The 15,329-nt window shown below is 37.5% G+C and overlaps 10 protein-coding genes across 10 annotated transcripts; 4 read left to right on the top strand and 6 right to left on the bottom strand.

Moving 5' to 3' along the window:
- Positions 1-268: 268 nt before the first annotated feature.
- Positions 269-1,396, top strand: FDP41_005543 (uncharacterized protein; the record flags this gene model as incomplete). The annotated part of the gene is made up of 1 exon (XM_044709079.1): positions 269-1,396. One exon carries the CDS (start codon positions 269-271, stop codon positions 1,394-1,396), a length of 1,128 nt encoding a protein of 375 aa, XP_044560262.1.
- A 165-nt stretch (positions 1,397-1,561) lies between these two features.
- On the bottom strand, positions 1,562-1,930 carry FDP41_005542 (uncharacterized protein; the record flags this gene model as incomplete). The annotated part of the gene is made up of 1 exon (XM_044709078.1): positions 1,562-1,930. One exon carries the CDS (start codon positions 1,928-1,930, stop codon positions 1,562-1,564), a length of 369 nt encoding a protein of 122 aa, XP_044560261.1.
- A 1,725-nt stretch (positions 1,931-3,655) lies between these two features.
- On the top strand, positions 3,656-4,504 carry FDP41_005541 (uncharacterized protein; the record flags this gene model as incomplete). Its single annotated transcript, XM_044709077.1, has 1 exon — positions 3,656-4,504. One exon carries the CDS (start codon positions 3,656-3,658, stop codon positions 4,502-4,504), a length of 849 nt encoding a protein of 282 aa, XP_044560260.1.
- Positions 4,505-4,661: 157 nt separating this feature from the next.
- FDP41_005540 (uncharacterized protein) lies at positions 4,662-5,687 on the bottom strand (the record flags this gene model as incomplete). Its single annotated transcript, XM_044709076.1, has 1 exon — positions 4,662-5,687. The coding sequence occupies one exon, from the start codon at positions 5,685-5,687 to the stop codon at positions 4,662-4,664; it is 1,026 nt and encodes a 341-aa protein (XP_044560259.1).
- A 398-nt stretch (positions 5,688-6,085) lies between these two features.
- Positions 6,086-7,102, top strand: FDP41_005539 (uncharacterized protein; the record flags this gene model as incomplete). Its single annotated transcript, XM_044709074.1, has 1 exon — positions 6,086-7,102. The coding sequence occupies one exon, from the start codon at positions 6,086-6,088 to the stop codon at positions 7,100-7,102; it is 1,017 nt and encodes a 338-aa protein (XP_044560258.1).
- A 201-nt stretch (positions 7,103-7,303) lies between these two features.
- FDP41_005538 (uncharacterized protein) lies at positions 7,304-8,311 on the bottom strand (the record flags this gene model as incomplete). The annotated part of the gene is made up of 1 exon (XM_044709073.1): positions 7,304-8,311. The coding sequence occupies one exon, from the start codon at positions 8,309-8,311 to the stop codon at positions 7,304-7,306; it is 1,008 nt and encodes a 335-aa protein (XP_044560257.1).
- A 164-nt stretch (positions 8,312-8,475) lies between these two features.
- On the bottom strand, positions 8,476-8,913 carry FDP41_005537 (uncharacterized protein; the record flags this gene model as incomplete). The annotated part of the gene is made up of 1 exon (XM_044709072.1): positions 8,476-8,913. One exon carries the CDS (start codon positions 8,911-8,913, stop codon positions 8,476-8,478), a length of 438 nt encoding a protein of 145 aa, XP_044560256.1.
- A 32-nt stretch (positions 8,914-8,945) lies between these two features.
- Positions 8,946-10,829, bottom strand: FDP41_005536 (uncharacterized protein; the record flags this gene model as incomplete). The annotated part of the gene is made up of 1 exon (XM_044709071.1): positions 8,946-10,829. One exon carries the CDS (start codon positions 10,827-10,829, stop codon positions 8,946-8,948), a length of 1,884 nt encoding a protein of 627 aa, XP_044560255.1.
- Positions 10,830-11,775: 946 nt separating this feature from the next.
- On the top strand, positions 11,776-13,773 carry FDP41_005535 (uncharacterized protein; the record flags this gene model as incomplete). The annotated part of the gene is made up of 1 exon (XM_044709070.1): positions 11,776-13,773. The coding sequence occupies one exon, from the start codon at positions 11,776-11,778 to the stop codon at positions 13,771-13,773; it is 1,998 nt and encodes a 665-aa protein (XP_044560254.1).
- Positions 13,774-13,901: 128 nt separating this feature from the next.
- On the bottom strand, positions 13,902-15,065 carry FDP41_005534 (uncharacterized protein; the record flags this gene model as incomplete). Its single annotated transcript, XM_044709069.1, has 1 exon — positions 13,902-15,065. The coding sequence occupies one exon, from the start codon at positions 15,063-15,065 to the stop codon at positions 13,902-13,904; it is 1,164 nt and encodes a 387-aa protein (XP_044560253.1).
- Between the last annotated feature and the right edge of the window lie 264 nt (positions 15,066-15,329).

The following is a 15,329-nucleotide window of genomic DNA, read 5'->3' as shown; positions in this document are numbered from 1 at the left end:
CTTTCTTTGAGGATGATCAGACATCTCTCAGAAATGCACACCTTTCATCAAGTGAATGACAATTTCATTGGGAAGGCAACTTTCATTTATGGTTTGGGTCATCATCCATCACTATCAAGTTTACAATACATCAAAAATATCATTGGTTTGTTGAAGGTCCAGCAACACGTCACACCAAATCTTTAAATTTTTTCAATAATTATTAACAGCATTCTTTCACACAAACAAAAAACTCAACAACAACTTCCTCTCCAACAAGAACAACAAAATGTGTGACGACGTTCAAGCACTCGTAGTTGATAACGGATCTGGTATGTGTAAGGCTGGTTTCGCTGGTGATGATGCACCAAGAGCTGTCTTCCCTTCCATCATTGGTAGACCAAAGCAAAAGTCCATCATGGTTGGTATGGGTAACAAGGATGCCTATGTTGGTGATGAAGCTCAATCCAAGAGAGGTATTTTGACTTTGAAGTATCCAATTGAACACGGTATTGTCACCAATTGGGATGATATGGAAAAGATCTGGCATCACACCTTCTACAATGAATTGAGAGTTGCTCCAGAGGAACATCCAGTCTTGTTGACTGAAGCTCCATTGAATCCAAAGGCTAACAGAGAAAAGATGACTCAAATCATGTTTGAAACCTTCTCTGTTCCAGCCATGTATGTTGCCATTCAAGCTGTCTTGTCTTTGTATGCTTCTGGTCGTACCACTGGTATTGTTTTGGACTCTGGTGATGGTGTCTCTCACACTGTTCCAATTTATGAAGGTTATGCTTTGCCTCATGCTATTTTGAGATTGGATTTGGCTGGTAGAGATTTGACTGATTACTTGATGAAGATTCTCATGGAACGTGGTTACTCATTCAATACCACTGCTGAGAGAGAAATTGTCAGAGATATCAAGGAAAAGCTCTGTTATATTGCTTTGGACTTTGAACAAGAAATGAAGATTGCTGCTGAATCATCCTCCGTTGAAAAGTCTTATGAATTGCCAGACGGTAACGTGATTACTGTTGGAAATGAAAGATTCAGATGTCCAGAAGTTTTGTTCCAACCAAACTTCATTGGTATGGAAGCTGCTGGTGTCCATGAAACTACTTTCAACTCGATTGGAAAGTGTGATATTGATATCAGAAAGGATTTGTATGGTAACGTTGTCTTGTCTGGTGGTACTACCATGTTTGAAGGTATTGCTGAGAGAATGACCAAGGAATTGACCAACATGGCTCCTGCTTCCATGAAGATTAAGGTTGTGGCTCCACCAGAAAGAAAGTACTCGGTCTGGATTGGAGGTTCCATCTTGGCTTCATTGTCCACCTTCCAACAAATGTGGATCACCAAGGAAGAATATGAGGATGCCGGTCCAGGTATTGTCCACAGAAAGTGCTTCTAAATTGACCTTGGATGCACATTATCAAATTCCAATGTAATAAAACATAAAAATCTATGTAAAATCATGCATGAGTTGTGTCTTTGTAAAATTGATTTGTAGTCTCCTATTATGTCAATTTTGTGTTTGGTTTATTGTGACCAAAGCCACTTCTTTTTAAAATACAATTTAAAATTTCAAGAGCATTCTCATAGGAATAACTCCAATCGAGCAAATAAATGAAATCACAAATGAATATAAAATCAAAGGATTCAAGTGCAAGAAAAACTTTTCAGTCTTTTTGAACCATCCCGAAATACATAAATTGCTCAAAATTTCAAAAATTAAATACGGAATATTAATGGCCACATAGTATTTCAAATGAGTCATCAAACTGCTCATCAAGGATTGAATAAATATAGAAAGAACTGGTTCCGAAGATGAAATTAGTGATACAAGCAGGCATACAAATCCGCCCATAAGTATCACAGAAGTTCCTACAAGCAATCGATCCAGTACATCATTAAGCTTGTTGTCGGTTGTTGTTGTTTTGAGCATTTTTTGTTTGAAAATTCGTTTTACAAAGAAGTGTTTATATAATTCAAACGAAAGGATAGAAAAGAAGAATTGAAGTATGACCATAGATCACACTGTGAGTTGAAGAATGTCACTGACGAATGTAATTGCATGGAAAATGGTCAGTCGAGAGAATTTACACTTTGGGAATGCGTCCCATACAAATACTTCAACCACCTTCCTTACTCGAATGTAATCTGCTGCTGAGGAAGTGGTGGTAACCTTTCTCTGTCCTTAGTGATACACACACCTATTGGACATGTCATTGTGCAATTTGTCGTGCTGACTCCGAAAATATTTCATCTTTGAAAAAGTTTTGAATTCAAAAGGTCCTTAAGGGAGTGAGCGAATGGTTGTCAAACACAAAAAACGATCATCTATTATTTTCATCTTCTAATCTTCCTCTTCCTCCAATCGAACATGAGGACTCACTTCAGAAGCATCTTCTCCAAAAGATACATTTCTTTGACACTCTCTCCACACAAACACCACATTCCAAATCGAAATTCCACAACACAACACACAAAATGCTTCATGAGCAAGTGCCACCATCAGTGGAAGAACTTCCATCTTTTCCCACGAGATTGTTCCACCACCACTACTACTACCACTATTGGTAGTATTCTCTTCCAATAAATTTCCATAAAATAGAAAATAACTTCCAATATAGACAATCACTGCTCCGAAAAGTGTTTCCAATGAATGAAAGGCCCCAACATACGACAAGTACAATCTCGAACAAGACGAGGAGATTCATGAAGAGAATGGCCAAAATGTGTTGATGTTCCAAAGTGGAATTCGTTCCTCGGACGAGTGTGGCTAAAAATTTGAGAGTGAGTGTGGTGAAGATGAGAGAGAAAACAAGTGGAATGAAAGAGAAGAGTTGGTAGAGAGTGGAGAGTTTATTGGAGAGGGCCATGATGAATGTTTCGATAGGACAATTTTTTATGAATGGTTGAGAATCAAGAGAGAGGAGTGACAAGTGGCAGGTACGTCAAGAGGTGAGGGTTCCAACCTTTCCTTCAATTATTCAATGTTGAAAATCAAATAGAGGAATCGCTAATGCCACTTGTCAGAATCGTTCAAGAACGAAAATAGAATTCCCATTCTTTCAAAAAAAATGATTCAAAACCCAGTCATTCATTTTCTCTCTTTATCGGAGCCCATCTCCCAAAGCGACCTCTCTCGGCAATCTCTTTCTCAAAAATTGAAAGAAACCACCGATCTTTCCAAAATCAACTCCAAATTTTTACTTTTCGAACTTTGTGTACAAAAAACTCTGACTCTGGCGTCGATCAAGCTCTTGTCCTTCCACAAAGAAGAAACCATCATAACAACAAATCTGAATGTCAACCACTCTGCGTGTTGTTTCAACTCAAAAAAGTTTGTGTCATGAGAAATCAAAATGACGACACAACGAAATTATTGAACAGCAATTACACAACGACAGTTCAAGGCAATCCTTAACTATTCATCACCACTCATGACATTGCATCTCATCTACCCAGAAATGAACTCTCCATTAACATAGATTCATGTTTCAGTGAGAAATATTTGAATTTATATTTTAAATGTATTCGAAATGTGTTCAGAGAAAAGGAACAAGAATTCAACGTTGGGAATTCTCAAGAGAGAGTGGATTTTGAGGTGTTGGCCACTCATATTAATGAAATTTTGCAAGAACAATTGGAAGAGATACAAATCGAAATGGCCACTCGTGAAAGTAAAGCCATTTCTAAATCTCTTCTTTCATCCAAATCACATCAACCAGTGGAGTTGGATCATGATGAAATTACGAAAGTGAATTCGGAATTGAATACACCTGAATATTGGAGGAAACATGTCAAATTTTCATTACAAACACCAGTGGATGATTTTATACAAGGCTCCATGTTAGAATTTCATATTCCATTTCCTAGTTACTGGGAATCAATGAATGATTTCTCCACACGAACAGTTCCTGTGACACCAAACTCGACCGAATATAGAAATGTGAAACAATGGATGAATTCTACCATTCAAAAACACAAAGGAAATGTAGGAGGAGAGTTTTCGCATTATCTCAAAAGCTCCATTACAAGAATTCAAAATGCCAAGCTCTATCTCAAATACTTTTTGAAACAACAAGAATATGCTCATGAAAAGAAGGACATTGAATTGTATTTATTTCATGGATGTCCTGAATCGGTGGTTGACACCATCATTGAGAAGGGTTTCGATCCAAGAAAATCAAAATTTGATGGAATGTTTGGGTTGGGTGTGTATTTGGCAGATTTGAGTTCAAAATCGAATCAGTACTCGAAATGCAAATTGCATGACAGTGCCTCTTGTAAGGTGTGTGAGAAGAAATTATTTTTATGTCGAGCATTGATTGGAGATCCTTATTTTACAAAGGTGGCCATGCGATATGCCAAGGAGCCACCACTGAATAAGGATTCTGTGATTGCTCTTTCGAGAAAAGATGTTCCTGATAGTGCTGTTGAATATAGAGAATATATTTTCTATGATAAGGATGTGGTCTATCCTGAATATGTCATTTCGTATCAATTACAGTAGAAGTGTTCACACACCTCCAATGTAAAGCAACAACATTAAAATAAAATTGACCCACCTTTACTATTTCATCATAATAAGTATTTGTTTCAACCATATCAACCTACACAATCATCTTATCTACATTTAAATTGTTGTACAAGAAGGTTACATTGCATGATTACTCTGCATCCTTAGATGCAGCAGTTATCTTCTTAATTTTTGCTAAAGCATCGTCCTTAATCTTGACATTGAAAAGATATTCGTTTTTCTGCTTGAATGGTTTTTCCTCTTCGAGAATCTTTTTAACATCCATGCCAGGAAGATCATTGGCAATTTTTGCACGAACTTTGCTCATGAAATCTTTCAATAATTGGAAAGCTTCCTCTTCCTTTTCAACACGGAAACAAAGAATTCTGACTTTCTTTCCAGAAAGTAAAAATTTGACAGTTTTCTTCATCTTGACGTCCAAATCATGCTCTTCAATAGCTCCAGAAAATCTAATTTCCTTGATTTTCTTTTCTTCCAATTGTTTTTCCAATTCCTTTAATTCTCCAAGTTTATCTTTTATAATGGCACGTTTTAAAAAGACAACATAATCACCCAATTTTACAATAGGAGGATTCACAGTGTCAACAACGAGAATTAAATCCAATGACTCGTTTGAGGCAATTGCTTCGGCTTCGGCTCTTGGGACCTTTTCACCAATCATGGTTCCATCCGAAATACGAATCAATCGATAGTGAGTAAAATGATCAGGAATTTCATAATTAATTGGTTTTACCATTTCTTCAATTCCAAGATCTTCTGGAGATGCAACAAGAAGCTGTCTACCTCTTCGGAGTCGATCGGCCGATTTTCTATTTAGAGATCTAGCTTTGAAATAAGAAGTCCATTGAATATCAAGCTCAGCAGCAACACGGTCAAGATAGACATCTTCATCTTCATTTTCCTCTTGTTGAGTTGATCTCATGAGCAAGGAGGAATGATAACTTTTGGTAGAAGAGGATGTTGTATTTGATGAAAATAATAAATTACTAGTTTGTCCGATCATGATGAGAGCTGCAGGGTTGGTGTGGTGCTGATGATGAATGGTTTTTTGCACGCACGATGATGGTGCAAACATGGACAACAAGCCACCATAGTGGCTTGCTGCTTTGAATGTCTGCGTGGTTTGCTTGAGAGAGAAGAAAGGTCGAAAAAGCATTTTTTTGGTAGCTAAACAAGTCCGCTTAAAAACAATACCTGATATCACCCAAATGTTGATTGAATGTTTTTATCATATCATTGAGGTGCAACAATGAAATTTGGCCTTGAACAAGTTGGAACCAGATTGCTATTTTGAGACAACTTTGTTCCAATACTTTTTGAATTCAAAAGAGCTTATAAAAATACTGTTCGAAGCCGTCGTAGCTCAGTTGGATAGAGCACAGGACTTCTAATCCTGGGGTCGTGGGTTCGAGTCCCGTCGTCGGTAGACTTTTATTCGGAAATTGAAGTTTTCACTCTTCCTCAATTTCAGCCTTCATATCGGAGAAGACTCGCTTTTAAAGTTTAATGAAGTGTCTCTGTATCTGACCCTCATCATGATTTTCTTCAAAAAAAATGACCTCTCGACAAGTCCAATCCAAACTTCCTCCTCTTCCTTCCCTCCGAGAAATTTTGAAGCTGTATGGTCTGCAAGCGAGCAAACAACTCTCCCAAAACTTTCTACTCAATCTGCATGTAACAGATAAAATAGTGAAAGTGTGTGGTGATATCTCAAAAAAAACAGTGGTGGAAATTGGTCCTGGACCCGGAAGTTTAACCCGGTCCATTTTGCAAGCAAATCCGAAACGATTAATTGTTGTGGAAAAGGATGAACGATTTATGCCTGCTTTGCAAAATCTTCAACAGTCTGTAGAGGAAGACAAGATGCATATTGTACAAGGAGATATATTAAAAGTGGATCAATACAAATTAATGGATCACTTTTTAGAACCTGAAGAAAAGATTGTAAATCATGAAGAAATTGCAAATACTGTATTTATTGGAAATTTACCATTCGGAATTGCCACACCGTTATTAATTAACTGGTTAAGAGATTGTGCAAATTGTACGGGAGCGTTTGCTTTCGGAAGAAGAATACCCATGATTTTAATGTTTCAAAAGGAAGTGGGGTTAAGAATGAGTGCCAAACCTTCCACTAAGGAATTTGGTCGTATCAGTGTCTCTTCACAGAGTCTATGTGATGTGGAACACATGTTTGTTGTGAAAGCAAAAAGCTTTGTACCGGCTCCAGAGGTCGATGCAAGCGTCATGCGTTTAATTCCTAAAACAACACCTCTCATTGATACCTCACTTGTACAATTCGAAGACTTGGAACAATTTTGTAGGATTATTTTCAGTAGCAAGAGAAAACAACTTTCCACAAATCTTGGAATGCGCTTTACACCCAAACAATCAGCTTATATTGCTGCAGGTGCTGTGGAGGGTGGATCTAAAAACATGGAAGCTGTACAAGCAGCTCTCTCTAAACGCTCGCAAGATTTTACTGTTGAGGAAATTACGAACATGGCTAGAAGATTCAAACGTCTTGTTGAGAGTGATCCAAATCTTAAGGATGCCCTTAAAAAGGTCTGATTGGAAGGAGTGTGTTGTGCACAAGCGCAATCACGTAGTTATTGTTACGGCGCCGAATAATAATGACAATAGGGAATGATATTTTCATCTTCATGTGTTGAATTAAACCAAACAATAGAAAATAATATTAGGAATAGTCGATTCATTTGAAATAAAGTTATTAAAATTAATTTATTATAGTGTTGAAGAAATGCGAAAACCTTACTCTTCGTCCAAGTTGGCCTCTGGGCTATCGTCCATGGTCAAGTATTGTCTGTCCAAGTTATATAACCTTACGAAACCGTCTTCTCCTCCAGATGCAAAGGTCTTGCCATCTGGTGAAAAGGTCAAAAAGTGGATAGGACCGAAATGGCCTCTCACTGTACCTAATTCTTCTTCAAATACCATATGGAAAAAGTGAGTGTCAAAGTATGTTTGTTTCTTTGCAGTAGTTGTGACATCTTGAGCTGCAGTACCACCTCCTAAAATAATATGGCGTTTGATTGGGGAAATAGCAGCAGTGTTGACGGGCTCTGTGTGTTTGTAAACCTTTAAAAGTTCGAGGGTTTGAGTTTCAAAGAGTTTTGCAGTCTTATCTTGGGAGGCAGATATGAACAACATTTTGTCCTTTGAAAAGGCCAATCTTACTACAGAACCTGTGTGCTCCTTTGTTTGTCCGATCAGTTTACCATTTGTTGCATCAAACATTCTAATAGTTCCGTCCTCAAATCCACAAATAATGGTCTTATTTAAAGGTCCCCAAGCTGCTGCTGTAATTTTCTCCTTTTGTTCAATCTTGGCTGATGGAATTAATTTTCCAGGCTTTGATTCGATTCCTTCTTCTGGTAATCTAAAGATTTGAACAGAAGGTGTTTGTTTGAAGGAAGCATCGGTAACACACAAGAATTGTTTATCATCATCGCTGAATTGAACAACTCTTACAGGAGTTTGAAACTCCACAGACAATAACAAAGTACCAGTTTGAACGTCCCACATTGTTACTTTCATATCGGCAGAAGCGCACAACAATCTTGTTGATGAAGCATTGACATCAATACAATTCACAGCACCGGATATTTTAAAAGTACCAAGTAATTGTCCATTGTTTGTATACCATACAGAGACTGATTGGTCTTTCGAGGCAACAAACAACAAGTCTCCTTCTCTGCTGAATTTGAGCCAAGAGATTGGCTTCAAGTGTGCGTGAAGATTTAAAGGTTTGATGGTCATTTTTTATCATCAAGAATTATTCAATTTATTCATTCAACCTGGTGATGATGATGGGAACAAGTTAAGCCGCATTTCAAGCTTGAGCGAGAGATTTGAAAAGAATTTGCGTGAGTCATTGAGTAGATTGTCTTCTTTCCAGGGTTCCCCACATTCTTTTGGGATGGTTATAACATTGGCCAACCATCATCGTCATGACCACCATTACATTGAAATTGTGAATTATATGATATGGTTGAAAAGTGTTGTGAATTACTGTTGATTGTTTGTTGTTGTGAATTGTTATCAATAGTTTGTAGTTGTGAATTATGACTTGTTGGTGATTCTGAAATATTACTAGCTTGGCTTTGATGATATGTGTTGGCATGTTGTTGTAAAGAATTTCTAATTGTTGTACGTTGCTGTTGTGAATGATTTTGTTGTGTCTCAGTTGACCTCACAGTGTATGGTATGAATCGACAGGAACGAGCAAATGATGTTTCACTTAACACTCTTCCTGATGTTGTTACTCGAGCCGTTCTTGGTTGAGAAAGTATTATCAATCGATCGTCAAACATATCCATACTATGATCTTGGTGTGTACTTAAGTTGGTATGAGTGGACATGTTATCTTCCTCTGGCAATAAATTTCCTACAGCTACTCAATCCGATGAGACGTTGGGGCAAATTCTGTGAAATTTGAAAGTACTTGTTGCTCTACAAATAATCCAATCGCTTGCCTTACTTTTGGGTTAGTGAACACATAGATGACACCAGCTAAGCCTGGGCTATTGGGTGCTATATCATTATATTCTAAATAATTCTTTGAGACGAGAAATTCCAAAATATTTTGCAAATTTTGAGTGGTCAACCAACGGTTGGAACTTGTACCAATGTTGACCGTTTCAAATGCATCACCGATATGGAGTGCATTGTACGCTCTAAATAAATAGAGAATGGCATTGATGCATTCTTCATTGTCAAATCTTCGTTCATCTTGCTGTCTTCTTTTAATTTCTGATCTAATATTCGTCAATGCTTGGGCGTAAGTTGCAACCTTTGGCCGGGAAGTACGATCTTCTGTATTAATGTCTTTCACTGTATCCTTGTAAATGGAAAAATATCTGGAATTGTTGTTGTTAAGTTCATGATACCACAAATCAATGTCATTCAATATAATTTTCAAATAAGCTTCTCGATCCTTTCGATTGGCAATGGTATCCAAGTTGAAGTATGAAAATCTACTTTCAACCTTTTCATTGTCCAATTCAATTGAACCAAAATTTTCAACCCATCGTTTCAGTGCATCTGGTGAGTCGATCAGGGTATGTGTTCCATTTTGTATCGATGTTAATAATCGATCTGAAAATCCCCACTTACTTCTCTCATCTTGGCTAAATTCGAATAATTTTCTGGAAGTCATCCTACTTAATTGTGGATGCAATAAAGCGCTAGCATAGGTAAAGGAATAATCTTCATAATCACCCATAATCTTTTCCAATTCTTTCACACCCTCCCCTCGAGCTCTATTGAATAGAGTATGATCGACGTTGTCTGGTGCTTGTAATTGTTCAAGACGTATGGAGTTCCAAGAGTTGATATATTCCAATAAAAACTCCATAGTATTATTAGTTCTCAATTCTTTAAAAGATGGCTCTAAAAATTGTTCATAAAATATTTTGTTGACTTGTAGGTCTTCTAAAAAATCCTCATTCTCAAGTATATCCAACACATCGGACCAAGTTGCTTGAATGTTCTCATCTCGTTTGTCAATACCCCATTCAATCTCTGCTCTATAAATTGGTTCTAAATGATCTAAAATAAATACAGCAGCACGTGACACGCTTTGCCATCGAGTGGACACTGGTAAGGGAGGCTTCATTACATCATTAAAATTATTAAGGTCATCAATAATAATAGTACCATCTTGTGAATTAAAATAATTTTCAACAAATTGAAAATCGAATTTCAAAATAGTCACCAACCAGCGTAACGATTTCCAATCCGATCGTAGCTTTCGAACCACCTTTCCAACATGTCTTTCAAAGTCCTTATAGCATGTAATAAAGTGTTTGTATACCAAATTCAAATTATGGCCACAACAAGTAATCAGTGTTACGTTGAGCATGGTTGGCTTGGCAACTGCAATCACATTCGCCCCATTATCGGACATCATAAAGTCAACACGACGGCCATTCCATCCACTCTCAGCTTGTTTCACAGTTTCAAATAAGGTCTGTGCTGTTTGATTTAACATGGGTTGAATTTTTGAGCAAATGGTTGTCCTTTTGTACTTGAGTTTCAATTGACGCTCAAGTTGATACATTTTACGAGTGTCTTCTTGACTACGTAGCTGTTTTCTGAGCAACATGGTGTATTGTTCTGAAATTATTTCCAATTCCTCTTCATTCAAATGTTCAATCATGTTATAAAATATAGACACAAAACCATCACTTTCATCAATCATACGAGTAATTTTCCCTGGAGCATGTCGTAATTTATCATTAATAATTTCATCTATGGCTCGGGAAATGGCTTTCATGTGTCTTGAAAGACAGCTATCCGATGGCACATCTAATATCTTTTTTCCAAAGAATACGTGTTGGAAAGCATTATTACAAATTTCGAGTTTTCGGATTGGTATGTGAGTTTCCTTGAGTGCTCGAAATAAATTCAAAATGTAGTGGGAGTGGTATTCGGTGCGATTATTTTTTTGCGGGGTAAGTGTAGCTGCAACCACATTTATGCCTTGAATGTCCATTCGTCGAGATTGCTCTTCGATTGGTAATAACACATCTTGAGTAGAAACTGTCCTTGAATTAATTTCTCGAGAGGAGTGTTGAAGAAGGTTATGACGGACCCATTTAGAATTCTTGTTTTGTTTAACTCACTCATGTGTGAGATAAGATGAGTCACAATACGATCCCTGCGATCTGACTTGTATCCACATAAACAAGTCAAAGAAAGATCTGTGCGAGCTTTAAGTGCGTTTACGAGTGATCGATTTCTCAAATTTTCTACATACTGCGCAGATGGCATAATAGTGTTCAATTTTTTTGTTTGCTAAAGCAACAACATTTAACGTACTTCATTCGATACCAACCTCACTCTGGATATAGTAGTCTTCTATTCCTGACGTCAACACTGTTGTTCCTTTCAGAGTTTTGGACTTAAACATCGTATTTGGTTGTCAGATCTGCCAGTTTGTGGGGAACCTTGCTTCTTTCGGTTCGTAACGGATTCATTCGGAAATACCCAATTATCTCAAAACCAAGGTTCAAAGTCCATTTGTTCATGATGACATCACTTCAATCTTCCCTTGCCACGATGCGCACCTTCAAAAAACGAAAACCAATTCATTTTCAAAAAAAAAGCTCTAACCACATAATCCCGAAGAGTGATTTTTCTCAAGTCGGACGTGTTCTCTTCATCTTTTCCAGCAACATTGATATTATCCGAGTAATAGATATTACCAGTGTAGAATAACAATGATTGATAATTTTACCGTTCTTACTAAAGGAGGATTGGTTTTGTGGAGCCATACTGGATTTCAGTTGAATGGAAATCCGATCAATGAGTTGATTCGCTCAATCTTGTTAGAAGATCGTCTTTCGGAAAAGAAATTTACCTATCACAATGAATACTTGTTAACTTGGGTTCAAGAAAATGAATTTGAATTGATCTTCGTTGCAATTCATTCAATCTCTATTCAAATTATTTTCATTGACACCCTTTTAGAAACAGTGAAACAAAAGTTTGTTTCCACCTTCAAAAAGACTTTGCAAGAAGCTAAAGGAATCGGAAAGGGAATGCCATCTCTGAGCAATGTTGAATTTAATTTCGATAAAGAATATACCAAGATTGTTGACATGCTTGAAGAAAGATCCCGAGAAGAAAAACAATTACAAAAAGAAGGACTTCTCATTAAGCAATATAAAAAGAAGGAAGATAAGAAAAATGATGATGAGGATGAATCTGACAAAAAGACAACATTTATTGAAAAACAAATCATGCAAGGAGAAGAATTGTTACAAAATGCCGCCAACTCACCAAAAACACCAACAAACAAATATGAAAAGAAGAAGAAGGATAAACCATCTGCTAAACCTGTCACTCCAGCTTCGGAATCTGATGAAAGTGACGAGGACGAGCACAAATCTAGCTCGAGCCAGAAAGCATCTAATGGCGGTATGAACGAGACTGTGTTGGCTAATATAGAGAAAATGAAGAAACGGTTAAGTAAGGTAAAGAATGGCCCAAAGAAGTCTTCAAAGAAAGTAGACTCTCCAGAGGATACGGTTCCAGTAGCCACAAAAACAAAAACTAAGAAGGAGGCAACTACTTGGGATACCTTTGATACAACTTACAACAAGAAGAAGGAAGGAAAAATTGACTTTTCACGTAAAGCTGAAAATGAAGATGACGAGCTCCAGCGTCACAAAGACAAATATTTGCCAAATCCAAATCAACAAACAGATATCGATGCAGATTTAGAGCCAGAAAGCTCTGAGGAAGAAGAAGAGGAAGCAGCACCAAAGAAAGGAAACATTTTTACATCATTCTTCTCCAGCTTGACAAATGGCAGAACTCTCACAAAAGAGGATCTCGATCCGGTAATGGAAGAATTCAAGCAATCATTGATGAAGAAAAACGTCGCCCAAGAAATTGCTGTCAGTATTTGTGATTCCGTGTCAGAAGGTTTAGTTGGTAAAAAATTAGGAACATTTTCGTCAGTTAAATCCGAAGTCACAAAGGTGTTAGCAGAAACCCTCACAAGAATCCTTACACCAACTAGAACAATTAATATTCTCAAAGAAGCATCGACAGCAAGAGAACAAGGAAGACCCTATGTCATTGTATTTTGTGGAGTGAACGGAGTTGGTAAGAGTACTACCTTATCAAAGATTTGCTACTGGTTGTTACAAAAAGAGTTTTCTTGCTTGATTGCCGCTTGTGACACATTTAGATCAGGTGCTGTTGAGCAATTGCAAGTCCACGCTCGTTGTTTAGGTGTACCTGTATTCCAAAAGGGTTATGGAAAGAACGCAGCCAGTCTTGCTAAGGAAGCCATTGCTCATGCCAAGAAGAACAAGTACGACATTGTCTTGGTAGATACTGCAGGAAGAATGCAGGATAATGAACCTTTGATGAAGTCATTGATCGAACTTATCCAAGTCAATCAACCAGACCTCGTTCTCTTTGTTGGTGAAGCTCTGGTTGGTAACGATGGTATTGATCAATTGCAAAAATTCAATTCTTCACTCAAGATTTTGGCTCAAAATGAAAATTCCACAAAACAAACTAAGGACTTGATTGATGGAATTGTGCTCACGAAATTTGATACCATTGACGAAAAGGTTGGGGCAGCTGTTTCTATGGTTCACAAGACAGGACATCCCATTGTGTTTGTTGGTGTGGGTCAAACCTATACCGATTTACGAACCCTTAAAGTAGAATCTGTCGTGAAAGCATTGTTGAAGAATTAAAAATACTTTGTGTATAATATACATATTGTTGTACAATTTTAATACAAAGTGAACAACATTGGATTGCATAATGAAATCAAAAACAGTGGTTTCTTAGTAAAACAAAGTTACTTTAAATTTATTTTGTGCTACGAAGCTGAGCCCAAACTGTAGGTCCAAAATAATGTCAAGAATATCACTGCAAGCTCCACCAATTGAATGGCAATGCTATATTCCATTCTCACACTCTGAACTGCAGGTTGTTGTTGCTGTTGAGGAGGGTTGTTATTTTGGGGAGGTTTTGGTTTGATCTCTTGATCTATCCCATGATGAACCCCAACAGAAGTTGCTGCTGACACAAGAGACTGCAGTCCGCTTGGGTCCACTACTCGTAAATGAACCGTATCTTCAAGGTGGTGATGATGATGGTCTTGCATTTCAAATTCTTCAGAAAATCTCTTTCCATTACCTCCCAATTTCAGAGTTCCTGAATAGACAATCACCAAAAACATGGAGACATAAATCAAATCCAACAACATTGCTCCCAACAAGAAGTGAAGTAGTCTCGTTTGTTTTCTCTGAACGGCTATCACAATCATGGTTCCAATAATAATCTTGGGCAAAAACACCAACACTCCCACCAGTGAAAACTTGTCAAATAGAAAAGCTTGTCCTGCACACAGTGCATTCAATATCATTTGCATTAGAATGTGAAATAGAAAGAGACCAATGGTTGCCACTCGCCTACACTGATGAGACGCGAAGAATTGAGAAGAACATTTTCGCCATGTTTTTGAGCATCTAGTTGTTGCGGAGGAGGAGGAGGAGGAGGAATGAACTTGATGAGTGAGGATGAGCATGGGTTGTCCATCTTGTTGTTGTTCATCATGATCATCCTCTTGATCTATATTCCAATGAGAGGCTCTAGTATTCAATGAAGAGGAGGAGAATTTTGTCGTGGTGGAGTGTGGGTGATGGAGTGAAATTAGATTTTCGTTAGATTCAACTGTTGTTCTTGAATTCATTGTTTGTGATGATGTAAGTGGTGTTGGTGGTGATGAATTGGAAATGGAAATTGGATGTTTCATGGAAGGTATTGAATTCAATGGTGGTGATGATGATGGAATATTCATTGTTTGAGCTGGATCAGTAACAAGCCGTCGTGTCTCTCTTTCCATTGGTTCTCTAGAAGGAATCAAGGTCTCGAGAGGTTGAGAAATGCCATACGTCTTGATGGAGCGTAGAGGTATTCGCAAAATATCAATTCCGTTCAATTCGAATGGTTGTTGTTGTTGTTGAATCGGTGTGTACATCTCAACGTTGTTGTTGTTGGATGTTTGTAGTTGGTTTGTTGTTGTTGTTGATGAATGAACACTCATCACAAAAGCTGCCAAATGTCAATTTTTTGTCGTTGGCTTTGATGGTGAGGTGTTCTTTGGTTTCGAACTGACAAAATAGAGTTCACTACGAACGAACAACAGCGGATATGAAAAGCACATTTCAACTGTCATTTTGAAAATAGAGTTTGGACATGTAAGGGTATTACTAGGGGGAATGGCGGTCTAGTTTTAAAAAGA

The sequence above is a fragment of the Naegleria fowleri genome, assembly GCF_008403515.1.
Source record: "Naegleria fowleri strain ATCC 30894 chromosome Unknown tig44, whole genome shotgun sequence".
NCBI lineage: Eukaryota > Heterolobosea > Eutetramitea > Acrasida > Naegleriidae > Naegleria > Naegleria fowleri.
Note: the sequence above shows the minus strand (reverse complement) of the source record. Positions and strands in the feature narration are given on the sequence as shown.